Raw genomic sequence first — 27429 nt, 5'->3', positions numbered from 1 at the left:
TTTGCAAATAAATTTTACTGATAATGGTCATTAGCATATCTTAAGCAACTTGCTATGTGTCAAGGACTATAGGCATACTATGCTTCACAGCAGGGTGGTCAAATGTTTCTGCAAAAGGCTATATAGTCTCTGTTGAAACTACTTAACTCTGCCATTGTCGCAAAAGCAGCCATAGACAATATTCCAAAGGAAAGGGCACAGCAGTATTCCAATAAAGTTTTATTTATAAAAACAGGCTCTGGGCTATTGGGCCTGCAGGCCATAGTTTGTTGACCCCTACTCTACAGCATACAAGGAAAATATACTGCTATTTTCTCTGCATACTTTTTTTTTTTTCTGCATACTTCTTTATGTAGTTGACGATACTGCCATTTTCCCAATATCCAAGAGAGAGATTCAAAGTTATGTCTGATATTCATGTCTTCTCCCACACTGAAATTATTGCTAAATCACGTTACCCTTTTTGTCCACCTTTTGGTCTCTACTTTTCTTTATCCCAATTGGAGAAAATCATTCTTACCAATCTCTGTTGTAAAGTGTTGCATTTTAATTGCTCTCTCTTAACTTGGTTCTGCCACATCAGCCCTATTGTTATCAAGCTTCTTTCCTGATATGAGAAATTCTTCTCACGTCCTTTGGTACGTATATTATATTGCTGTAGTACAGTCTGGTTGTAATACTAACTTTTCAGTCCATTTTTATATTCATAGTGGTCAGATCATGTTATCTGTACTATTAGCTAGCACAGTAAATGTCTAATACAACTAATAATCTTCTATTGCCATGTAACAAATTATTGGGTTGGTCAAAAAGTTCATTTGGCTTTTTCCATAGATCTTACAGGAAGACCCGAATGAACTTTTTGACCAACCCAATACCACAAATTTAGTGGCTTCAAACAACAAACACTTATTACCTGACAGTTTCTGTGGACACAGCTTAGCTGGCGCCTCAGCTCAGGGTCTCACAAGGCTATACTCAAGGTGGTTGGCTGGGGCCGCAGCCTCAGGCTGGGGGCCTCTTCCAAACTCATCTGGGTAGTTGTTAACAGAATTAATGTCCTTACAGCTATAAAACTCCTGACAGCTTGCTTCTTGGCAGGAGAATCTCTCTGCGCTCAGAAAAGGCCTAAACTCTCTTTTAAAGGACTCGCCTCATTAGCTTAGGCCTACTCAGGATAATCTCTCTTTGATTAACTCAAAAGCCAACTCACTGGGGATCTTAATTACATTTGCAAAATTTCTTCACCTTTCTCATCTAACACAACTTAATGACGAGAATGAAAGCCTAATATGTTCCCAGGTCCTGACCATACTTTAGGGAAGGGATCATATAGAGTGTATATACTACAGGATGAAAATCTTGGAAGCCACATTAAAATTCTGCTTACCAAAGAACACAGAATGACTTACGAGACCATGAGTGTGCCCTTCAAAGTCTGTACTTTAAGATACTGTAATACATTTAAAAAAATCTTACATTAAGGGGTGGGGAGGAAAAAAAAAAAATCTTACATTGGAAATAATAACAATCTAAATAATAAAAGTATCAAAATGTTGGTACCATTTTTAAGGGTGTGATGTCAACCCTAAGGTGTCTATTATAATAAGTCAGGATGAAATACCATTTCAGAATAAAATTTCTTTTATCCATTATTGACTTAATGGATTTTAAATTGAGTTGGCAGAAGGGATAGATTGCAGAAGGGATATATTTAAAATTAAATCCATTTGAGCAAATAAAAAACATTCATTTCAGCATTTTCCTCTGTATTTTTTTCATAAGTAGAGATTTTATTAGTTCAACCCACTTCATTGTATTCTTGAAATATGCCATAATCCTTCCTTTTTTTCAATATTCTTATGGTTGAATTCATGTATTCAACTTACCACAGTAAGTGACTCAGAATTTGAGAGTTCCTCCCCTTAGCCTAGGATATATGATAGTTTGAAAAGAAGCTGTTGCTGAAAATAAAGGACTATAATTAAATATTACAGTGAATGGAATGTCAATTCAAACTTAATATCAGGAAAGCTTCTAAATGAGTATTTTGTTGATTTTGGAAGTGTCTTCTGAAAATAGACTGGCTGTTTTAAAACAGCTTGAATAAAACATTAGCAAATATCCTGGAGGACATATCCTGCTTTTTTTGAGCAATGTGGTAACTGACAATGTGCTAACTTCTTTTGCAGATATGAGAACTAGATTTGTTTTTTGAGTTGGTGAAAGGAGGGGAATTGCATTTTTATTAGAATTTTGGTAAACTTATCATGGTAATGATTTAAATGATTGTAAAAAGATTAGGAAGCCTCAAATACTACTAAGTGAGAAATAGATTTAAGGGACTAGATCTGATAGACAGAGAGCCTGATGAACTATGGACGGAGGTTTGTGACATTGTACAGGAGACAGGCATCAAGACCATCCCCATGGAAAAGAAATGCAAAAAGGCAAAATGGTTGTCTGAGGAGGCCTTACAAATAGCTGTGAAAAGAAGAGAAGCGAAAAGCAAAGGAGAAAAGGAAAGATACTCCCCTTTGAATGCAGAGTTCCAAAGAATAGCCAGGAGAGATAAGAAAGCCTTCCTCAGCGATCAATGCAAAGAAATAGAGGAAAACAACAGAATGGGAAAGAGTAGAGATCTCTTCAAGAAAATTAGAGATATCAAGGGAACATTTCAGGCAAAGATGGGTTCTATAAAGGACAGAAATGAAAAAAAAAAAAAAAAAAGGACAGCAATGGTATGGACCTAACAGAAGCAGAAGATATTAAGAAGAGGTGGCAAGAATACACAGAAGAACTGTACAAAAAAGATCTTCACAACCCAGATAATCACAATGGTGTGATCACTGACCTAGAGCCAGACATCCTGGAATGTGAAGTCAAGTGGGCCTTAGAAAGCATCACTACGAACAAAACTAGTGGAGGTGATGGAATTCCAGTTGAGCTATTTCAAATCCTGAAAGATGATGCTGTGAAAGTGCTACACTCAATATGTCAGCAAATTTGGAAAACTCAGCAGTGGCCACAGGACTGGAAAGGGTCAGTTTTCATTCCAATCCCAAAGAAAGGCAATGCCAAAGAATGCTCAAACCACTGCACAATTGCACTCATCTCTCACGCTAGTAAAGTAATGCTCAAAATTCTCCAAGCCAGGCTTCAGCAATACGTGAACTGAGAACTTCCAGATGTTCCAGCTGGTTTTAGAAAAGGCAGAGGAACCAGAGATCAAATTGCCAGCATCCACTGGATCATCGAAAAAGCAAGAGAGTTCCAAAAAAACATCTATTTCTGCTTTATTGACTATGCCAAAGCCTTTGACTGTGTGGATCACAATAAACTGTGGAAAATTCTGAAAGAGATGGGAATACCAGACCATCTGACCTTTCTCTTGAGAAACCTGTATGCAGGTCAGGAAGCAACAGTTAGAACTGGACTTGGAACAAAAGACTGGTTCCAAATAGGAAAAGGAGTACGTCAAGGCTGAATATTGTTACCCTGCTTATTTAACTTATATGCAGAATACATCATGAGAAACGCTGGGCTGGAGGAAGCACAAGCTGGATTCAAGATTGCTGGGAGAAATATCAATAACCTCAGATATGCAGATGACACCACCCTTATGGCAGAGAGTGAAGAGGAACTAAAAAGCCTCTTGATGAAAGTGAAAGAGAAGAGTGAAAAAGTTGGCTTAAAGCTCAACATTCAGAAAACTAAGATCATGGCATCTGGTCCCATCACCTCATGGGAAATAGATGGGGAGACAGTGGAAACAGTGTCAGACTTTATTTTGTTGGGCTCCAAAATCACTGCAGATGGTGATTGCAGCCATGAAATTAAAAGACGCTTACTCCTTGGAAGGAAAGTTATGACCAACCTAGACAGCATATTAAAAAGCAGAGACATTACTTTGCCAACAAAGTTCCGTCTAGTCAAGGCTATGGTTTTTCCAGTGGTCATGTATGGATGTGAGAGTTGGACAGTAAAGAAAGCTGAGCGCCAAAAAATTGATGCTTCTGAAGTGTGGTGTTGGAGAAGACTCTTGAGAGTCCCTTGGACTGCAAGGAGATCCAACCAGTCCATCCTAAAGGAGATCAGTCCTGGGTGTTCATTGGAAGGACTGATGCTGAAGCTGAAACTGCAGTACTTTGGCCACCTCATGCGAAGAGTTGACTCATTGGAAAAGACCCTGATGCTGGGAGGGATTGGGGGCAGGAGGAGAAGGGGACGACAGAGGATGAGATGGCTGGATGGCATCACCGACTCGATGGGCATGAGTTTGAGTCAACTCCGGGAGTTGGTGATGGACAGGGAGGCCTGGCATGCTACAATTCATGGGGTCGCAAACAGTCGGACACGACTGAACGACTGAACTGAACTGACTGAAGATTGTTTATATTCTTCTTTATTCCATTATGAAAGGAATGCTTAAGAATATAGAGAATTTTTATATACTCCTATATGTACATTCTTTTATTGCTCCTCTCTGTCAAAGCTTCTCTGATATTGTCTTCAATTAGGGAACGGATTTTTCTAATGGTCTGCCTTCAAATTGTTTTTTACCTTACAGGGGTTGTAATATACATATGAAAATCGGATTATTGACCCAGCTTCTCAGGAAGCATATTTTGAATTGTGATTTTTGTGTGTGTGAGCCTTTTTATTTTCAAATAGTATGATATATTACTCAAGTATGCAGTAACATTTAAGTGGGTTATTAGTATATGTTAGGGGACTGTACACTGCATTTGAAAGACCTGAAGTTTAATACTACTTTTATTCACTAATAGCTAGTGCTCTTTAGTAGAACAATAAACCTCTGAAATGGTTTGTTACAAACGGTTTCTAGAGTCAAAAAACTCTACAATATCACTTATATGTAGAATCTAAAAAATAAGACTAGTGAATCTAACAAAAAAGAAGCAGACTCGCAGATATAAAGAACAAACTTAAGTGCTCTAACCAGTGGGCAGAGGGAAGGCGGGGGGCAAAACAGAGGAATGGAACTAAGAGGTACAAACTGCTAGGTATAAAATAAATAGGCTACAAGGATATATTGTACAAGACAGGGAATATAGCCACTATTGTCTAATAAGTAAAAATGGAGTATAATCTATAAAATTTTTGAATCACAATATACAATCAGGTATATTGTATACCTGAAACTAATACTATAAATATTATATTATAATATATTATAAATCAATTATACCTCAATTAAACAGTCCACAGTGCTTCATACATTCCAATATAATTACACTCAGTGCCTGCAAACTTGGTGTCACTGTTTTTCTTTTTGAACTTAAGTCACTAATTGCCTTTATTTTTTTTCAGGGGAACACTATTTAACCTTTTGGTAATCTTAATTAGCGAGCCTCAGATTCCAAAATCATGTCCTGTGTTTGACATCCAGTTGGTGGCTGACTCAACTTTAGTTGAGATGTCTTTTGATGCTGAGGTGAGATGAAAATTTTGGAATAGATGAACTACAATATATAGGAGTTCTTCTATATGGACCATGAGTCTTAGAATATAGAAACATAATTAAATCAAAGTTAATATTTTGTTACTAACCTCAAAACTTAGATAGCTATTCGTCAATATTATATCCATTTTCTATGTTTTAAAATATGCATACTGAGAAAATAGTATTCTGTATATATTAGATAAATCTGTTTATATCTGTCTCTGTAAAATATTTATGTATATAATTCCACAGCAGGGGTCTAATGGGTAAAAAAACACTGTCTTAGAGATATATCAGGGTTAACGTTCTTGTCTTAGTTTATCATTTCCCTACCTATCTAAGTAGTGCAAACTTAGCATTACTTGTTTTTTTAAAATTTTACTAAAACATTAGAGGTATCAAAGTGCCTATAATGTACTTACTCTGAGAGAATAAATCAGGTTATTATTAGTTTATTTTGAGGCGGCCAACACAGAATTTCTTTAAAGGGTGGACATGATTTGATAGTTCTTGAACACACAATCAGAGTTATGTTTTAGAAAGTTCTTAAATTCACTCATTTATTTAATAAACATTTATTGAGTGTCTGTTATGAGCTAAACAGTGTGCTAGGCAGCAGGTTGCACATAAAAAGCAAAATAGACACAACTTCTGCCCTCATAGGTTGAAGAGACAGGCATTAATTGGTCAAATATAACATCAAATATTATTACAGACGGTATATGGAGCATCTGCAGTACCCATTTCAACAGTGGGATGAGTGGATTAGAGATAAAAGAGGAGGATGGAAACAAGACTGACAGAGGTGGTAAGAAGCTAGTGCTGTCGTCCAGCTGAGGGATGACGGGGGCCAAGAAGCAAGCCTTCCTTGACCCCCAAACAACACGAGGCTTTCTTTTTAGAGCGCTCCTAACTTCCGGTGCCTTTCTTCCACAGCCCTTGTCTCAGTTTGTAGCTGTGCATTTATTTATGTGATTATTAGATTGATATCTGTTCCCCACTAGATTGTATATTCCACCAGGGCAGTAACCACGTCTCTGTGACTATTAGTACAGTATGGGACTCCAATGACTACTGTGTCTGATGCATGTTTGTTCAATAAATAAATGGAAAAAGGAAGATGGTAATTGTGAAGAGGAAAGATTCCAGAAATTTTAAGGAAACTGAGTTCATAAAAATATAAAGAGTTAATGTTAGATATACTAGGTTTAAAGAGGAAATAATGAGCTTGGTTTTAGATTAGTTTATTTGATTTGCCTTTGATATTTCCATGTGAAAACATCAAGTAAGCAGTATAGACAGGTCTGAATTTCCTGTTTTTGGACCTGCTGGTCTTTTGTACCTGGGCTATGAGTGAAGCCATGAGCAGATTATATAAATTCTGGTTCCAAGGTCTAATAGAGCAGGTGGTTTCAAACTAGAACTCTTCCTTGCAAAGAGTACTGTTAGGGAAAATGTGGGGCCTGCAGCATGCCTGCAGACACAGTCCTCATGCACCAAGTGGCCTGTGGGCTAGGAGACAGCTTCACCAACTGTTTGAATTTCTTGAGAACAACAACAACAACAAAATGTCTCTACCTCTACATTTACCCATACCACAGAAGGAGTTATCCTTCAAGCTGGGCATAAGACTTAATTCCCTGGAGAAGCTCCTACTTCAGTCCTGGGGAGTCTATTTCTGCATTCTTGAAAGGAAGCAGGACGGTTGATCTGAAGGACACTGCACATGAGTGGGCCTTTTTCTGCATGTCAGTATTCTGTAGGCCGTATCTTCTTTTCCTGACCCACTTTCTTAGCCATTATTATATGTGCAGTCATTATATGAGAGCCACTTTTTTGAGAATGATTGAATCAAACAGAACAAGAAAATTAACCACACTAATACTTTCCATTGATCATAAATTCTTTCTATAAATACCTAAGGAGAGCCAGAAGAAATGATTAGTTTCTGGCTCAGCCAATGATACCGCATTGATTACTATTTAAAATTCTAGTTACAGAAGCTTATCCTGGAATATACAGACACAGCTACAGCACTTTTGTATGAGATACTTCTTGTCTTTCAGCAGGTACAGTGGTTTTATTATACATATTGTATTGTGCCATTATCTTACATGTCATGATCATTATATGATATATACTGTTGTTGTGGAGTCACTAAATCATGTCTGACTCTTTTGTGACCCCATGCATGATAGCCTTCAAGGCTCCTCTGTCCACGGGATTTCCCAAGCACGAATACTGGAGCGGGCTGCCATTTTGTTCTCCAGGGGATCTTCATAACTCAGGGATCAAACTCGCGTCTCCTGTATTGGCAGGCTAATTCTTTACCACTGAGCCACCTGGGAAACCCTGTTATATGATATGTATATTCTGTAATTAAAATGCTTGTATTAGAGATAATCTCCAAAATTGGGTGATTTAAATGATAGGACTCCTACGTCATTCATCTAGCTTATGTTCCTAAATACTGATCTTAAGGATTTGATTAATCAGGATAAAATGTATTTGAAAATGAGTATCTTTTTAGCTATGTTTGAACTTCATGAATATAACTTGCTTATTTCCTTGCATTTTTTTAGGGAAATCTTGGATTGGAGTCAGCACAGTTTGCTATTAGCTGGATAATATCCTTTCTACAAAGTTGTCCTCCCATAGTGAGTACCTCCCAGAAGCAGAAACAAAACTATCACTCAAGGCTGCTGAAACAGATGCTCTCGTGCTTAATTAATGACTATTTCTCTATAAGGGGTCAAGTTTATAAAACAGACGAAAATGTACATTTGATAATTTTATTAGTCAAAATAAAATGTTTTTCTATTTGGGGACTGAATGTTTAAGATATTGAAATAACATCTTAAATGTGATTTCTATTTAATGAAAAGCCCAAAGATATATGTAGGAAACAGAATTTTAAAACACTGGCTGTATAATTAAGTGAAAAACATGCACGTTCATCTTAAACAGTGAGTGTGAGTTGGCGAGTGTGAGTAGAACGCGTTTAGTACTGTGGCCGCTCTGTCCTGGCAGCCGCCATCCTGGTCTGTGTTATCACCATCTCTCTCCTTGACACTCTAACTGCATGTACGTGGTCTGTCCTATCTTCCCACCAGACGACAGTCAAAGGAATCTATTCAAAATAAAAAATCTGATTATGTCATCCCTTGCTTTAAATCACGTGCTCATAATAAATGAAGACATAACAAATGAAGACTAAAATCTTCCTACTGTGGCCTCCAAGGCTGTGCGTGTTCTGACCCTACAGCCTCATCTGGCCCCTCGCTCTGCCAGCTACGTGGGTCTCATACCCACTGCCCACCCTGGCACTCCCAGCTCCATCACGTGGTCTTTACCATTCCCTCTGTCTGTCTGCCTGAAGTGCTTTTTTCTTCTTTTTACACCTACTTATCTCCTACTCGTCCTTCAGGCCTCAGTGCCCCTTCCTTATGTGGGGTGGAGGTGATGAATCTCTCATTCCGATTATATCAGAGTCTTCCATCATGGGCACACATTGTCAGAGCATGGAAACTTTTTCCTTTTCTACATAGGACTTGCTGCAGTCTACACTGTCGGTGTTATTATTTGGTTCTGTCTTGTGGTAGCCGTTAGTGTCCATATATATTCTGGGCTTCTCTCCTTTCAGGCACGGAGTAGCAGTGCACTTCCCTACCCACTCGGAATTAGGTGGGTCTCTGTTCTGCTTTGGCCAGTGGAATGTGAGCAGAAGTAACCTAGGTCACTTCTTGTCCAAAGGTTTAGGAGCCAGTGCATGCTTTCCTGCCTCTGTTTCTTCTGGTAGGGTGACTAGTAACATTCCATATGGCCCTGGAATGTGGACCAGTGACTACAATGAGCAGAAACCCCTACTGATCCTTAAGGAACACACAGCATTAGCAAATAATAAACCTTCCTTGTGTTAAACAAAGCATTGATATTTTGTGAGATTTATTACTATCACATAACCTAGTCTATCATGACTGATACAGTGTCTTTCTTCCCAAACTCCAGGGGCCATAAGGGTAGGAGCTCTGTGTTTTGTGCCAGGCACATATAGCTGTTAAATAAAATATCTGCTGAATTAACTCTAAGAAAGGCTTTATCCATTAATCTCTTCTCATCTCCCCAAACTTACTTTCCCCTTTATTCATTCATGTATTTGCCTGTGTAGTCAACATAGATTTAATTGGAAATCTTTTCAAAAGGTAGTAATGCCAACTAAATTTTTGTTGCTAATGGAGGATTGACATGTGGAATTATGTTCTCTTTCTATACGTGAACATGCTTCTTTTAACCATCAGCGGTTTCCTGCTTTGAGCTATTTTGATGTTGAGTCTGTCTTAGGGAATCCAGTTGCCAGACCTCTGTGACATATATCTATAAAAACCGGACTGCAGTCAGAGGGTACCCTTGTCAGTTACAGCCAACTGCCTCATACAGAGATTGAGCCAGGAACCTGGGTCCTTTAGCAGACATGGACTCTAACCAGTCTCAGGCCGACTTCAAAGAGTGTTGTAAAGTTACAGTCACTCCCAGCAACGGTAGCTCATATGTGCACAATGCAAGACCCTTACTTTTTATGTGGGGTGTCTGCAGGCCTCATCATCTAAACTACTGTGTGAAATTTGGGCTCCTAAGAACTCCAAGTGACAGGAAAGTTTTCTTATCAACCTCTAGGGTTGGTTCACCAAAGGAACTGAGCATGTGGCCAGCCCGTGACCATAAAGCATGTCAGGATGAAAGATGGCAAAAGGCCCACTGACAGTGTTGAACACTTCAGTAACCTATTTCTAAAGAGTGTGGGTAGAAACAGACCATTTGAGAGAAATTTGCAAGCAGGGAAACTTGTGGAATCATTGAATATACCTGCACGCCAGTCAGCTCTGGCTGATTCTCTTTCTTGATTACAGCAAGATGCTAAAGAAATTAAAAATTTAATTCCCAAATGGGCATTGCTTTGTTTCCCCGCTCCAGACTCTCTGATCTCAATCTGCATTTGCCTGACACAATGTTTAGTCAATATGTGTAAATGGATCTGGGTTGGGGAAACTTCAGATCACCTGCCTTACTTAGGAAGGGTCAGTAGCCAATGAATAGAAAAGGCAAATTTTGTCAGCGCTAATTTAATGAGCATCCAGAATGACCTTCTGGTTAGAGCCTGAAAGGGCAGTAGTATTCCTTTCTGTTTTTTACAGTAGCTTAAATTTAGGCTTCCAATTTCTCCTTCTGCTTTGGAGTCAAACTCCTAAATTTAGGCTTCCAATGTTCTCTTCTGCTTTGGAGTCAAACTCCTTTGACAGGCAGGTCTGGTTCTGATCCAATTTTTTAGGGAGGCAGCTGGCAAACCCAGTCAGTCTATTGTCTGGTGATCTCTTAGTACTAATTCAGTAAGAAATAGGGCAACGCAAGGGCATCGGTGTCAGGGTGGCGAGGACTTCAGCCTAGATTTCTAGTTGAGATTCCAGCTAAACAGGTGCCCTTGCAGGGGGCATGCAGCGTGTGTGTAACTGTGTTTCCCTTGTCTAGATTACTTTTGTGGCCAGTATTGTGAAACAAGTGGTGAAGGGCCTTTCAGCTTCATTTCAGCTGCTAAGTCCCGGCAGAGCGGTCTTGTTGTACCAGCAGTTTTACATCCTCAAGAGCTGCCTGCAATACAGCAAGACTTTAGCTGAGTATATTAGGAACAACTACAGAGAAGAATTCAGGTAAGAAAAAGTCTGACTCTAATCCACTCATTTTTTATTTTCGTCCAAAACTACAACACAGCCCAATATTTAGAAGATTAAGTGACAATAGGAAATTCTAATGTTTGTTTTGAATATATTTTACTTTGATAAAATAGTAGGATTTGGGGGTGGGGGGGTGTCTAAGAACTATTGCTACTTGAAGTACAATCCTAGGCCAGAAGAGACCAGTGAATCATCAAAGCTCTCTGGGAAGAACTGTTTCTCACTGTCTTTATCGCAACCAGCATCTATTTCGCAGAACTGGTAATGATTTTAACATGTCAGTAACTGAAAGTAAGAAACCCTACTGGAGGAGACAATATAATTGGCTGTGAATTAACCCAGCCATTGGGAAAGAAAAACAATTGATAAAGCAGGAATGATGAATGCAGCTATTAGAGTTTTCTTTTCTGTTGTTTCGTTTACCCTTCTCTTACATTCAATAACAAAACAGTAAGAAAGAAACAGCAGAGAGCATTGTTTCATCAGCCAGCTTGTTCTGCACCTCAGGGGTTCCTACTTCTATTTATAGGCCGGCAAAGCCAAATGCTCTTAGCGGTCTAGCTTTGCATTAGCACCTTTAAAGGAAAGAACAAAACAAAACCCAGGTTGTGTCTAACTTAAGATGAAAAGGGTGCAGCAGGCGTAGCTTTGTTATTACTTTGGACGGAGACAGACGTACAAGGATGGGAAGGCATGTGTTGTGGCCTAAAGGTTTGCTTTAAAAACTTTTACCAGGCCAGTGTCAATCCTGCTTTTCCTCCATGTGGTTTTATAGCATAGGTTCCACTCTGGTTAGGGCTTTGGTTGTCCCGCTATGAGTTGGTGCACGTGACCTAATTTCTTCCTCACTGTTTTTGAAGTAAAATTCATATAGCATCAAATTCACCATTTTAAACATTTTAAAGGGTGCAATTCAGTAGCTTTTTTACTTTTAAAGACTTTATTTTTTGACCCAGGCCTACAGCAGTGAAAGTATTGATTCCTAATCACCAGACTACCAGGGAACTGCCAAGATTTTATTATTATTATTATTTTTTCGTTTTGGTTGCACCACGTGGCATGTGGGATCGCCCTCGGGCCGCTTGCATTGGAAGCACAGAGTCTTAACCACTAGACCACCAGGGAATTCCCTCGGTGGCTTTTAATATATTTCATAGTGTTGCGCAACCACCACCCCTATCTAATTGCAGAACATTTTCATCACTCCCAAAAGTTACCCATAAAGCTGTCACACCCCAGCACCCGGCAACCACTAATCTACTTTCTGTCTCTATGGATTTGCCTGTTCTGGACATTTCATACAAACAGAATCACACAACATATGGCCTTTGTGTCTGGTTTCTTTCACTTAGCATGATGTTTCCAAGGTTCATCCGTGTTGTAGCATGGGTCACGTAAATCAATGTCTTAAAAATAGTTATGCACATTTAAAAATCAGAACAATGGCAACAATAGTGTCACATGCCTACATGACAATAGTTGGCCAGGGCTCAGAAGCAGCTACCCCCTTAGGCAGATAACGCACTGTTTAGTGTGCCACTGTCTCCTCTCTTTGTCCCTAGTGTTATCCTTCTTACATGTGATACCCAGGTCTCACCTATAGAAATGCTGTAACTGTTCAGTTTGTCTGGGGTGGCGCCTGGGCACTAAACTCTCTAGGTGATGCTAATGTGTGTCCAGGGCTGAGAAGCAATGCTTGAAGCCGTCCAAGAGTCTAGCTAAAGATTTTCTTACTTTTGTCTCTTCCCTGATTTTTTCCTATAGTAGCTGACCCTTGAACAGTGTTGTAGCTAGGGGTGCCACACCCCACATGATTGAAAATCCATATATAACTTTTGACTCCACCCAAAGTTAACAAATAGCCTAGTTTTGACCAGAAGCCATTCTGATAACATAAAGTTTATTAATACATATTTTGTATGTTATATGTATCATATACTGCATTCTTACAATTAAGTCAGCTAGAGAAAATATTATTAAGAAAATCATATTTATTGATATAGGAAGTTCATGTTGTCTTTAAAAGATGAACTGTCTATCTGTAAGTATCTACATTAATATTGTCTTATATGATACAAAGCACTGTAGATGTTACACATATTACAGTCACTAGGCAAAAGAAATGAAAAGATAATGTGAAAGAGAAATTTATATTTATGTACAGGCATAACGGTTCAAGCATTGGTAACAAAGCAGCGGCAATATGATTGCTTCATGGCAACCTGGCTTATACAATAATGAATGAATCATAATAAAATGTTTATGGCACACAGTATTACAGTCACATTCATAATATAGTATTGGAAACATTGTTACTTAAAAAAAAAACACCTGTGGTGATAGGCTGATAGATACAGTTTCTCCAATTACAAGAAAGAGAAGCATACTGTATGGTATGTAATTCTTTGAAAGCAAAGTTAGAAACAGTAATATGAAAACTAACACATTATCAATTTTATATTAAACATGACCTTATGCCTATGTAAGGATAGGCTATCCACTTCAATACAAGTCTTGTGTACAGTGTTCTACACCTATATTTATGTATACTTACTGAAAAAAATCCAAGCCCAAGTGGATCCATGCAGTTCAAACCCATGTTGCTCAAGGGTCAACTGTACTTTCACTGAGGCCATGGGGACAAACCCTCCTTTTCCCTCGACTTGGTCCTGGTGGGGGGCCAAGCTTCACTCAATCCAGCTTGACTCATTTCCACTCCCCACTGTGTGTGGCCTGTGAAAACGAGAGGCAGGAGCCTCAGCTCCCACTGTGCTGAGGACAGTCCTCGCTTCCTTATTTGATGCTTTGATAACTGATACATATTAATGCAATTCACTTTCTTTGCTGAAGTGAAGTGCTTCAGTGAGCTGCAAGGCTCACACATCAGAGGTCTTCTAGGTCACACATGGAGGAGATTGGAGGGCTAAATGTTGGCAGTCTTGTGGGTTCAACTCCCACACTCAACAGCCTTATGCCAGTAAGTATGTATTTAATGATGTGACTGGTGTGAAAAGTCTTGTTTTTAAAGCTATTTTGTTTCTTGTTATGATCTGCAGGTACTTTATTCACATGCCAGCATTGGAAAAAAGGCTCCCATTATGTTACCCTATTACCCAACCTATCACTCAACTTTTTCATGAAGTTCTGAAATTGGTTGAACAGAAACAATCTGTGAAATGTTAATAAGCGTATAAAATGTTAATTGGAAGTCAACTTAATATTTATTAGAAATACAGCTATTCCTGTATTCTACAAAAAAGATCTTATTTGAAGGTTCCATCAATACCTCTCTAAGAGAAATCTTTAAAGTTTTTAATCTGCTACAAAAAAGAAACTGTTCAATACAATGACATAAAGTGTTGCTGAAGACTAACATTTTTCTAAAAGAAAAAGTTCCTAAAGACATAAAAGAAACAGAAACCTATGAAGAGCAAATGTAGAAAGTGCACCCTGATGAGTTTTGGTGTAATAATGGTGACTGGCATGAAGCCACTGACATATCCAAAAATAAATTGTGGGGCATATAAATACTGGGCAAAAGGATGACACCACCTGTAAAAATTCTAGCAATATAAGTATTCATGGAAGAAGGAGCAGAAGAACATAGGCATAGCTGTAAGAAAGGTCAGTTCGTCATTTATCATGGGGAAAGAAGCTTGGACTTGCTTCAACAAAGCTAAATGCATTCTGCCACTCCTAAATGAACCCGGGGCTACTGAGAGCAGTCTTGTAGAATTTCTATGAAAGAGAAACTGTCTATAAGCAGTTATGGCTCTTCCAATTATTTTTAAAATGTCTTACTATATATCTTACAGCAGTAAACTAAAACCTTCACTTTGGCATCCCTGCTGAGCTATTGGATTTGGGCTTCTAAGAACTCAGGAACTGGGTCCTTCCTTCAACTGACATAAGGGAGAATCAGAGAAGAATCCAGCACCAAAGAAAGAGCCCCCAAGCCAGACTTGCCTGTGCTGCGCAGTGGAGAGAGAATTAAACTCGGGACATCTGATTTCTGGTTCTGGCTAAGCCACTAACCGGCTCTTTGACCTGGAGAAAGCCAGATCTCCTTTCAGGGCCTCCTCTGCTATGTGGAAGGCTAGGTTAGAACTTGTTCTCCAAGTTCTCTTCCAGCTCTGACATTCTCTGCTGGTGATGAGACACTTCTTAGCATTCTGTCATAGGCAGTGCATTCCTCTGCTACCCTGGCTCAGTGCCTGGTTGTACATTGATTTCAACCATACTGTTTTCTTTGGACTAAGCATTTTCCTCCTGGCTGTCATCAGCATCGCCCCAGAAAGTGTCTGAGCCTTCTGCACTGTCATGCACCCAAGATTACAAGTCTTCTGCTTTCTAATCTAGCAAGCAAAATGGTGTTTATGAGTGTCCCGGGCTGTCAGATGAGGGGTTATTCCCAAGAGATGGTTAAACAGGAGAATTTGAAAAGATTCTTAAGATAAAGGCAAGCAACACTTGAAACTGGAAAAATGACGGGACAGTAGGCTGACTACTGATGAGTATGCAGCCTGCAGAATGACAAGAGGACCGCCTCAGCTCTGCCTCGGCTTCCAGGCGGTGCCCTGGCTCTGGGCTAGGAGAGGCGAGGCTCTGAAGGGGGCTCGGGGGTCTCTTTCCCACCTGCCTTCTTGTCCGTGTTGCCTCTTCTCTCCCATTAGTTTCGGACCTTGGGAAGTTACTTAACATCTCTAAGCCTTAGTCAAAACAAAAGTATAACCCATCCCAGAGGGTTGTTAGATTTAAATGAAAAGGTATTGCTTAAGCACACAGCGTGGTATGTGGAAGCAGTAAGGATTCAGTGCATGCATGCTCAGTTGCTGAGTCATGTCTGACTTTTTGTGACCCCAGGGACTGTAGCCTGCCAGGCTCCTCTGTCCATGGGATTATCCAGGCAAGAAATACTGGAGTGGGTTTCCATTTTCCCCATTAGGAGATCTTCCCCACCTAGGGATCGAACCCATGTCTCCTGCATTTCCTGCAATGGCAGGCAGATTCTTTACCAGTGAGCCACCCGGGAAGTTTTAGGTTTTGGTACTTATTAAACTACTATCAAAGCTGGCTGAGAACTTAGAGATTAATAAGTACCGCCCTTATTTCCAGGACCAATTTTGGGACTAGCTATTATACTCAGCCCCTAATCTATACAGCATTGAAGAACAGATTCATTTCATTATTAAACTGAAAATTCAATTTTATGTTAGCAGGAGTATGATTTCATTAGGTGACTATTTCTACTGCTCATCACCAAGGACTGTAGGCTCTCATTGACATTCACAATGCAAGAGCTGCATGGGAAATATTCTTCCCAAGGGTGGACAGAAAGCTTTTCAGTCGTGTAAACTTTTTTTAACCTTTGATTTAAACAGCTAATTACTAACTGATCAAGCAGACTTTGCTATTCTGTCCTTATAGTTTTCCTAATTGATTCACAGACAGGGTGAGAATACATATATGAAGAGTTTCTTCATTTTACTGAAATCTAGAAACTATGTTAAGAGGGAAAAGCCTAAAGTCTCTGTGATTGATGATGTATTTTACTTATTTCCATACTGACTCGCGCTTGTAGTACCACTTTTCAGGGTATACAAATGCCCGAGTATGATATTAAATATGGTATTAAACATGCTATAAGGCATTCGCTAAAAGTGGTCACAGCTTGTCGACTGGTGACATGTTTCAGCCGGTGGCATTATATTTTCTCTCAGGTTAGAATCACTTGTTTTCTATTTAATGTATTTGTATAGTAGAGGGGTTTCAGTGATAAATGTAGAAGAGAAGCTAGAAATTTCTTGAAAAAATGCATTTAATGGGAATTTCTGAGCAACCTTTAATAGTATTAACTCACTCACTCTGATTTCTCTTTGTTCACTGTATTTACTTCTAAAATGCAATCCTGACTTGTAAGTTCCACTTGAACTTGGCTCTCTGTAGGAGGAAGACAGTCAGCAATTCTTCATCCCATCAGACCAAGCACTCCTGTATATCTGTCTTTTGGATCTGAAGATTTTTACATTGAGAGGAAGGCAGAATGATTCTGGCTGGAAATAGGGGTGGTATAACCTTGTGACCAAGAGTCCAGATGCTTTGTCAGCACGATCTTGTTTTGACTCTTGCCCATCTACTTGTTAGCAGACTTTCGGCAGGTTATTTAACTTCTTTCAGAACTTCCATTTTATCAAGCATAAGTTAATAGAAAGTCTACCTGAAGGGTTTTTGTGAATATTCATTCATTCATATGTAAACAAATAGTTCTATGGCCGGAATACAGAGACAAGCCGTATGGCATTGCCATTTTCAAGTTCAAAATTACCAGTATCTGCAATCTCATACGGTTCAAGCAAATAAAAACCCCCTCAATCGATGGTAGCAATTATCCTAACAGAAACACTAACTCACTTTAAGAACATATACTTTAAATACATGTCATTAATTCTAATTTCCCAGGTAGCATGGCACTTTGTTATAACATGGCTTATTCTTGCACAGATTTGGGTGAACCTTAAGTCATGTATTAACAGTTCAATTACAAATTATTAAGTGGGCATAATATAATTTAAAAAATGTTCAAATAGAATTTAAAATTTTCTTTCCTGCCTTCTCCCCGCATAAAGAAATCTGTTCTTCCACCAGACGGCTCCTCCTCAGTGAATTTTACTTCATTCACTCTGCCACTCAAAAGAGACAGTTGGGAGACTTTAGCATTTTCTCCTTTCCCTTCAGCCTCCAAGCACAATCCATCAGCAGCGTTTACTGGAAATTCCTTCAAAATATATGAATAATCTGACTTCTCTGAATTACCCTACTCTTGTCCAAACCTCTATCACCTAATGCAATAAACTATTTCATTACCGTGTTTTCATCCCTGACTCTTCACAAAACCCTGCTCTAAGGTGAGAGTGGACTATTCTTCTGAACAAGGAAATCAATACAATGTATGACTTTAAACCTCTTTTCTTCCCATGACCCAAGATGAAATCCTGGCATTACCATGGCATTCAGGACTCTTAATGACCTGACTGCTGACTACCTTTGGGACCTAATCCACTCACTCTTCTCACTCACTACTCCCTAAGCACATGGGCCTTTTATGTTTTTCCTTTAAACCTCCAAGTTCTTCCAAGCCTTGGACATTTGCACTAGCAAATGCTAGATCGTCAAGTGTCATTTCAAAGGGGGCTTTCCTGATCACTCCAAAAGTGGCCTCCCAATCACCTACCTCACTTTATATTTGTTTACTTACTTATTTTCTGCAATGCAGGAGTTTAAGAATGTAAGCTTCGTGAGGGTCTGGCCCTCATTCGTCTTATTCATGACTATATCCCAGCCTCTGGGATAGTGCTATCCCAATATCTGGCTATTCTACAAAGTGCCTCTTCTATGCTGAGTTGAAAGCATGGGCTAAAGAAACATGTAGAAGGAGACCACTCAGGAGCGCCAGCCCAGCTGCAAACTCATGAAAAGGCCCCAAGTAAGACCTCTAGAAGAACTGCCCAGGCCAGCCACAGACCTGTGAGATATAATAAAGGGCTGGATCTTTTCCAGCTTTACTGAGGTATAATTGACTAATAAAACTGTAAGGTAAAGTAAACAATGTGATGATTTGATATTCTTGTACTCTGTGAAGGGATTTTCCCCACCCTCAACCCTCACCCCCACTCAAGTTAATCCATCCCTCACCTCCCATAGATATCTTTTTTTTTTTTTTTTTGAGGGGGAGGAGAACCATTTAAGCTCTCTTGTCTTAGCAAATTTCAATTATATAATACAGTGTTATCAGCTATGGTGACCATGTTATACATCAGGTACTCAGACCTTATTCATCTTATAATTGAAAGTGTTTGTACCATTAAAAGCTTGGAGAAGTACCAACCTCTCCCAATTTCCCCATCCCAGCCCCTAGCAACTACTTTCTACCCTCTGTTTCTATGAGCTTGACTTAAAAAAAAAAAAAAGTGTGGTTTTAAGTCTCTAAGTTTTGGGGTGGTTTATTAGGTAGCAATGGGTAAACAGAATAAGGACATTTTCATTTATTTTAAATACCTTTACAGCATTTTATCAATGTTAGTGTAATTCCAAATTAAACTATTGGCCACAATCAAGCACTGTAACCAGCATAAGTATTTTACTTATCTGTTCTTCCAACTGTTTCCTAAAAGTTGGCTAAACATGGCTAAAATCATAAAATCATTTTCCCTTTTGTTATTTTAAATGGACTAGACGGTATTCCACAGAATTCTCCTAATCCTTTTAAAATGGGATTTATATTTGTCTCAGCACAACAGGGTCCACATTGTCACTCTCCCTTACTGGGGAGGAGCCCTTGGAATCACACGGCACAAGTAACAGTTGGCCACTTAAGTGCGGATAGTATATGATGAACACGGAGAGGACCAGGACTGCTTCTGCCCTCAACCCTTCCTCTTTGAGCCAGTCCCTAGAAGGGACTGATGAGGAAGCTATAAAACTTGGAGGAGATAAGGTTTTGAAGGTGTACTGGTTGTATATCAAGAGATTTCTGGCTTCTGAGTTTAGGAAAAACCTTGGGGCAAAGGGTTTTCTTTTCTTTCCTTTTTAAAAAATTTTTCTTTTCCTTTCTTGTTGTCTTCTACTTGGAAGGTGACTTTGGAGAACTAAGAGGGGCTAGAGGTGGAACAAAAGAAAAGAAAGCAAGATTAATATTTGCCCTAAGATTCTGAGAGGCAAAGGGGACCATTAAGTTTCCTTCTGGGTGGTCCACTCCTTTGAAGACCCCAGGAGAGGTATAGGATTGCAGGGCATAAGTTGTGCCTATAAATAAAGATGTTGGATTTGATGGAGCCACTAATTCCCCTCCTTCCTCTTTCTACTTGTGGTGGGGATGCAGACGGAGTCATTAGTGGCGATGGTAGGGACAGTGGTTAAGTGACTTGTTTTGCCAGCACGGAGGACAGAAGAGGCTTCCCAGGTGGTGCTAGTGGTAAAGAACCCGCCTGCCAATGCAGAAGACAAAAGAGATGCAGGTTCGATCCCCGAGTTGGGAAGATCCCCTGGAGAAGGAAACGGCAACCCACTCCAGTATTCTTGTGGAGAAATCCCATGGACAGAGGAGCCTGGTGGGCTGCAGGCCATGGGGTCACAAAGAGTCCGACACGACTGAAGTGACTTAGCAGGAGCAGCAGGGTAGAACAGGAGGGTGGCGGGTGTAGATCAAGTGGAACAGGGCCACTGTGGGGTTTTGTAGGCTATTCTGCAATATTAGCCATTATTTAGAACATTGTTCCTACACAGAAATTACTCTGTCTTCAGCACAGCTAACCTGCAAATGAATTTGGAAAGGACACATTTATAAAGGGAGTATTTTACATCCTGGGGCTTCACAGGTGGCTCCATGGTGAAGAACCCGCCTGGCAATGCGGGAGACATGGGTTCTGTTCCTGGGTAGGGACAATCCCTTGGAGAAAGAAATGGCAACCCACTCCAGTACTCTTGCCTGGGAAATCTCAATGACAGAGGAGACTGGTGGGCTACAGTCCATGGGGGTCGCAGGAGTCAAACACTACTTGGCAACTATAAACAACATTTTCCCTCTATTACCAACTGAATCCACCAGGGGGCAAAATTGGATAAGGAAGACAGAAAAACACAACTGCTCTAGGATTTTTGATTGCTAAACTTTTAATTCTTGCTGATCTTCAACATTAAATTAATTTTTGTTGTCAGTCTTCTTTAATATGTGCTAACACAGATCTAGGTGTGAGAAAACTGTTCTTTTGTGCTCAGTCACTTCAGTCGTGTCCGACTTTCTGACCCCATGCACTGAAGTCCACCAGGCTCCTCTGCCATACTCTGGGGGATTCTCCAGGCAAGAATCCTGGAGTGGGTTGCCATGTCCTCTGCCAGGGTATCTTCCCCACCCAGGGATCGAACCCACGGCTCCTGTGACTCCTGCATTGCAGGTGTATTCTTTACCAACTGAGCCATCTGGGAAGCCCCCATATGTTCTTATAAAATCAGCACAAGTGTATAGTTTAAAAGTTTACAAAATTAAATGTAAATTAGTATCAATGTCACATGTGATGTTTTGCTCAAAGTCCACCTCTCCTCACAAAATGAAGATGGTAGAATGTATCACAAAGGCCCTTAAGTTCTTCAGTCTACTGAAATCACATTTCACTGTGCTCTTCAGAACTACTACACATCTTTACGTACAGGCTACACTAACCTCGGACTGTCCCTTGGCTTGAACTTTTCACTGTGTTTGAAATCTGCTTGTGTTCTTTTTTTCCTCCAATGTATTGCTATTTTTTAAAATTTTCTTTTAAATTAAAAGAAAATTTTTGAAATATGGTTGATTTACATAGCCACAGTGTTATTTATTTTTCACCCCGCCCTGAGGTATGTGGGATTCTAGTTCCCCAACCAAGGATCAAACTGGTGCCCCCTGCATTGGGAGGGCAAAGAAGTCTTAACCACTGGACCACCAGGGAAGTATCCACTTTTGTTCTCTTTTTGGCTGAGGACACTCAAAAGTTCCCCCACTTAGGGACAAACAATGACCCAACATAAACAATGCAAAAACAGGCATTCCACTGAAATAAAAACGAAACTTTAAACTTCCTAAGAAACTCCACAGACTTTCAAGCTGAAGTCCAGACCTCAATTTGAGAGGCTCTGCTGCAGAGGCTAAACGGCTCACAATATTTTAAGTGTGGTGACTTAACATCATGGTGTCCTGGGTGGTTTAGACTTTTTTTTTCCCCCAGCAACTCTGCTACATTTTCAATAGTGTCCTCATTTGGATGATAAAGTAATAAGGTTATATCTGTACCCTGGCTAGAAGCCAGTCTTGGTGTGGAATTTTAGAATCAGGAAAGATCTGTGCCTCAGCAGTGGGAGTTAAGAAGCAAAAGTTAAACCTACTTAGAGAAGCTTCTCGGGCTTTGTTGAGAAGCATATCCAGTCTAACATGAGTAAAGCTTTGGGGGTTCAACCAAACTTTTAATATGTTCTGATCTTCTTTTGTGACTCAGAAGCATCAGGGGTTCCCCTGACCCCCCCCATATTAACAAAACACCACCTCAAAACACAGGCTGTAAGAAAGGAAATACTAATACATAGAGTGAAAGATTTCATCACAATGAGGATTCTCTGATATTTGACAGCATACAAGGTCATTTTTGGGTAGGAGGGGTGAAACTTCTGAGAAGGCCATATTTACTCAGAGAAGCTGGAAGACTGGACAGCAGTTTGGTAACTGTATGACATAATTTGGCTAGCATGATGCTTTGGGCTTGCTACACGACCAAACGATTCCTCGCCGCCAAGTCTCAAGACCAAATTCAGTTGCCAATTCAGTTGACTTCAGATGGTTCTGTGTTAACAGTAATGAAAAGATGCCACAAAACAGTGATTTTTAAGGAGGCGGAGAAATATTCTCTAAAATGGCCCATAGACTGAAATTTGCTGAGACTGGTCTGTTGAAGTGGATACGAATGACAGCATTCTGGCAACTCTGAGTCCTCATTCCTTCAGATGATGACTGTTATTAGCATTATTTCATATTTATCAAGTCCCAACTGGGGCACCTTGTCATAATGGACAGGGAAGAGACAGGGGGAAAAAAAGCAACCATCTGTCCTTGGCATATGCGCTGGGGACGCTCAATGTGGCGACAACGTCTAAACGTGGTCTGTCAGAGGTTTGGGAGGTTTCATACAATTTTCAAGGATCTCGCTGTCCCAGAGAGTTTGGATTTAGTTCGACTTAATTTGGAGTTAGTTGGATACTTAGGATATATAAAAGTTAATAAAACTGGGTCTCTGTTCTAAAAAGCTAAATTCTCTAAGCTAAACTGAGTACAACCTTCAAAACTTTTACCATATCATCTGTATTTTTGTTTACTCCATGTTTTTCTAACATGATTTACTCCATATTTTTCTAACATCATTATTTACTCCATATTTTTCTAACATGATTATTTACTCCATATTTTTCTAGTACCCCTACCTAGTTTAGAGTATCTGGGAAATCATGGAGTTGATGTTCTAGATATACATTTTTAAATACTTGTGCTTACATATTTCTAATATGCATTTTTAAATAAACACAATTCTAAACATTTTAAATGCCTTTACCTTGGACTATCTAAAATCATCTTTGTACCACTCTATGGGAATGATAACGGAACACTTAAAGAAGACATTACAAGGGTAGAATAAGTCAGATGGTATAGGTAGAAAGAAAGGGTTACAGGAAATCACAGAAAGAAGTTTAATTCTGATTAGGTTCATTAACAAGGCCGAACTTAGAAGATTTAGTATTTGTGGAGATTTTAAAAGTATCTACGCAGGTAATATTGTTTCATAAGTGTGCAAATTTTTTTTCAAACTAAAGAAGATGGCAAAAGATTCGACAAAGCTTGGTGATGAGTGTACAGATATCCCTATATTATTATCTTTGTATGCTTGAAATATTTTATGATAATAATAAAATGTGTCTAGGATTTGGAGAAGAGAAAAGCATTCCAAGTAGAAAAGAAAGTACGAGTGAAAGCACAAAATCCTGAACTTCAGGTGAGGTGTCTCCAACAGAGGGCTTCCCCGGTGGCTCAGTGGTAAAGTATTCTTGCCTGGAGAATCCTATGGACAGAGGAGCCTGGCGGGCTACAGTCCATGACGTCGCAAAGAGTTGGACATGACTGAAGCGACTTAGCGAATGCACATCTTCGATAGAAGGTAAGCGTCAGAAAATTAACTTGGGCAGATCATGTAGGACACTGGCTAAGTGTTCCTGAAGAAGAGGTCTGCAGGCATGGGACATCCCTGGAGCTTTCTGATGAACAATGTATAACCAGAGCAGTAGATTGGGAATAGAACTCTGGGAGAGGACTGCATGATGTGGAGAGCCCAGATATGGAAGGATCTTATAATAATGACTCAAGTGAAAATACGGTAGTCTCCCTAAGACCTATAACATCCTGACTAGCTCCCTTGTTCTGCTCGTTTGCATCCCCTATTTTTATTTTTTTAAAAATCCATTTCTACTGGACAGTGATATTTCCTCCTTCCTATCCTAGATTCTTTGCAGTCTCACCAACTACATTGTAGGCAAGTATCATCCAACTATATTTTCTGTAAATGAACATACAGTAAACATTTTAGGCTTTGCAGGGCATGCAGTCAAATGTTGTAACTATTCAGCTCTGTTGCAGGGAGAAAGGCAGCCACGGACAATACAAAATAAATTGGTGAGACTGTATTTCCCTAAAACTTTATTTATAGACACTGAAATTGAAATTTCAGGTAAATATTCTTCTTTTGATTTTTTTCAACATTAAAAAAAAGGAAAAACCATTCATAGTTTTCACACTGTATAAAAATAAGCTGTAAATTACAGAAATGCAAAACAAAACCTAATGAGATATCATTCCTCACCCCTTGATGGCTATAATCAAAAAGACAAATAATAACACGTGTTGGCAAGAATATGCAGAAGCTGCAACCCTCATACATTACTGTGGGAATTGTAAAATGTCACAGCAGCCTTGGAAAACAGTTTGGCAGTTTCTCAAACATCTAAGCAGGGAGTTATATATGATCTAGCAATTCCACTCCTACGTATATACCCAAGAGAAATGAAAATATATGTCCACACAAAACACTGTACACAAATGTTCATGGAAGCATTATTCATCATAGTCAAAATGTGGAAACATCCATTTCATTCTTTTGGCAGTAAAAAAGAAAGAAGCATTGTTGTGCCACAACCTGGATGAATCCTGAAAACATACTAAGTAAAAGAAGCCAGTCACAAAAAAACCACCTATTGTATGATTCCACTTATAAGAAACGTCCAGAAAACACACATCTATAGACAAAACACAAAAAAAGAATACGAGGGCTGGCAGGTTTTGGCAACAGGGAGAGGAACTGCTCATGGGTGAGGGTTTTCTGGGGATATGTGATGAAAATGTTATAAAATCAATTGTGGTGAAGATAGTGCAACTCAATAAATACACCAAAAAACCATTGAACTGTACACTTTAAAAGGGCAACTGTAGGGTATGTGAATTATATCTCAATAAAGCTGTTAAAAAGTAAACAATGGGCTACAGGCTAACTGGTCCCACAAGTGGCAGTTTTCCAGCCTCTGGAGTAGACACTAGATGAACCGGCTGCTTTCAGCTTACTATTAGACTCGGCTATTTCAACTTGGAAAATTCAGTTTAGGAGAGCTGGAAGATGACTGTAGATAGGCTTTTGTTCTTGGGTTCTGCTGATGACGCAATCTATAAGTCTCACAGATGTGTGATATAAGCAATGATGAATTTCCATTTATAATTAAAGTCAGGAATTTAGCCCACACACTCAGATACACTCAGATTCTCTGTGGTTTCCAACAGTGAGGTCCTGCTAAGCCACTAGGCTTCGAGGACCTTCACCTGGTCCCAGCCGAGCTGCCCAGGCAAGTATTTTGTGCATCTTTATTCCTATAGACCAGCTGGCTGCTTAGCTTAAATTCTCCAGCTTCCCATGATTAGAAAACAAAGGTTTGGGACTTCCCTGGTGGTTCAAGGGCTAAGACTCCACGCTCCCAATGCAGGGAGTCCAGGTTTGATCCCTGACTAGGGAACTAGATCACACATGCCATAACTAGAGATCCCATGTGCCACAACCAAGACCAGGAAGAGCCAAAAAAGTAAATAAATAAACAAAAACAAAGCTTTCTCTCATTGCCTCTTTAGAGAGACAATGTGAGGTGTGACGGCAAATTTAATCTGAATTTTTCTTCTTATAATTAGAGTCTTGGCCAAGGCAACCGCTTAGTTTCTGTACTGTAACTGCGGCACTAGGCAGTCATTCCACAACTATTTATTTAGTAGGTATGTGCCAGGCACTATTCCAACCACTAGAGATACTGTAGTAAACAAGGAATTAAAAATCCCTGGCTTATGGCATGGCATTTATATTCTAATAAGATGAAGTCTCCTCTTCTTTTATTCACATCTTTCCATCATGAACTACTATATTATCATGAATTAATCTTGAGTAAGACTCTTATGCTTCAAGAGAAGTCATTTCACCTCCCCCTCTGTCTCTAGACAGGACAGATCTAAACTCATCCACAGGGAAGTGTTAAGTCCTGTGAATTCTGTCCAGAATAGAATTTCAAAACACATACTTCTTCCCATCTTTACTAGTCCAAACCAATGTCATTAACATCTACGTTACAGCAATAGCATTTTTAGGGGTCTCCTGAATCTTAAATTTCTCCACAGTTACTTTTAAAATAATAAAATCTGATTACAGCCTTTTTATTTATAACTTTCCAATAGCTTTTTCATTTTTCTTAGGATTAAGTCCAAAATATATAACCTGGCCCATAGTGGCATTACATGTTCCGGTTCCTACCTGCTACTGCTAAGTCACTTCAGTCGTGTCCGACTCTGTGCGACTCCATCCCTGGGATTCTCCAGGCAAGAACACTGGAGTGGGTTGCCATTTCCTTCTCTAATGCATAAAAGTGAAAAGTGAAAGTGAAGTCGCTCAGTCATGTCCTACTCTTCACGACCCCATGGACTGCAGCCCACCAGGCTCCTCCGTCCATGGGATTTCCCAGGCAAGAGTACTGGAGTGGGGTGCCATTGCCTTCTCTGGGTCCCTACCTATCTCCCCTCAAATCACTCTACCCTTGGCTCAAAACTTTCCCACCACATCTGTCTTCTCTCTTTTTTTCCCATCCTTCCCCACCCCCCATGTTTTCTCTTTATTTTGAGCATGCCAAGCCCCTTCATACCTCATTCATACTTGTATTCACAATATTCAGCTTAAATATCACTTTCTCAGTAAAGCTACCTTCAACTCCACTCTATCATAGACTTTGAGTTATTAGACAAATAAGCTATGTTATTATTTACTTAATGAATGCCATCTCCAGCAGACTATGAGCTCCTTACAGGGGCCTTATATCATTTGTTTGTGATTATATCTCCTTACCTAGCTCAGGATCTGACTGATCACAGATGCTCAACAGATGTTTTCAATAAGAAATGGATATTCTGAAAAACATTAATTAAGACAGGAAGACTATGAAATTACTTTAAAAATGTGGAAGTATTTTAAGTACATACATTATAACTTAGAATAAAGAGAATGAGAAGGACAGAAATATGACTAGAAAAGAAGGAAATGAGATGGGGAGAGAGTAACAAAAAGACAGGACATAGAGAGTCAAGGCTCTAAG

At 39.5% G+C, this 27429-nt stretch overlaps 2 protein-coding genes across 3 annotated transcripts in view; one reads left to right on the top strand and one right to left on the bottom strand.

The window, feature by feature from the left end:
* C25H12orf56 (chromosome 25 C12orf56 homolog) overlaps positions 1 to 15678 on the top strand; it is a 76698-nt gene extending 61020 nt beyond the window's left edge. Inside the window, exons 9-13 of the mRNA XM_043447490.1 lie at positions 5335 to 5458; positions 7462 to 7536; positions 8050 to 8124; positions 10991 to 11169; positions 14250 to 15678. Of these exons, the coding sequence (XP_043303425.1) occupies positions 5335 to 5458; positions 7462 to 7536; positions 8050 to 8124; positions 10991 to 11169; positions 14250 to 14376 (580 nt within the window). The 3' untranslated portion in view covers positions 14377 to 15678. The remainder of the gene's footprint in view (positions 1 to 5334; positions 5459 to 7461; positions 7537 to 8049; positions 8125 to 10990; positions 11170 to 14249) is intronic.
* XPOT (exportin for tRNA) overlaps positions 1 to 27429 on the bottom strand; it is a 153444-nt gene that overhangs the window by 109513 nt on the left and 16502 nt on the right. The gene's annotated exons all lie outside the window — the stretch shown is intronic.

The sequence above is a fragment of the Cervus canadensis genome, chromosome 25, assembly GCF_019320065.1.
Source record: "Cervus canadensis isolate Bull #8, Minnesota chromosome 25, ASM1932006v1, whole genome shotgun sequence".
Taxonomy (NCBI): Eukaryota; Metazoa; Chordata; class Mammalia; order Artiodactyla; family Cervidae; genus Cervus; species Cervus canadensis.
This window is presented reverse-complemented; position numbering and strand designations above follow the sequence as displayed.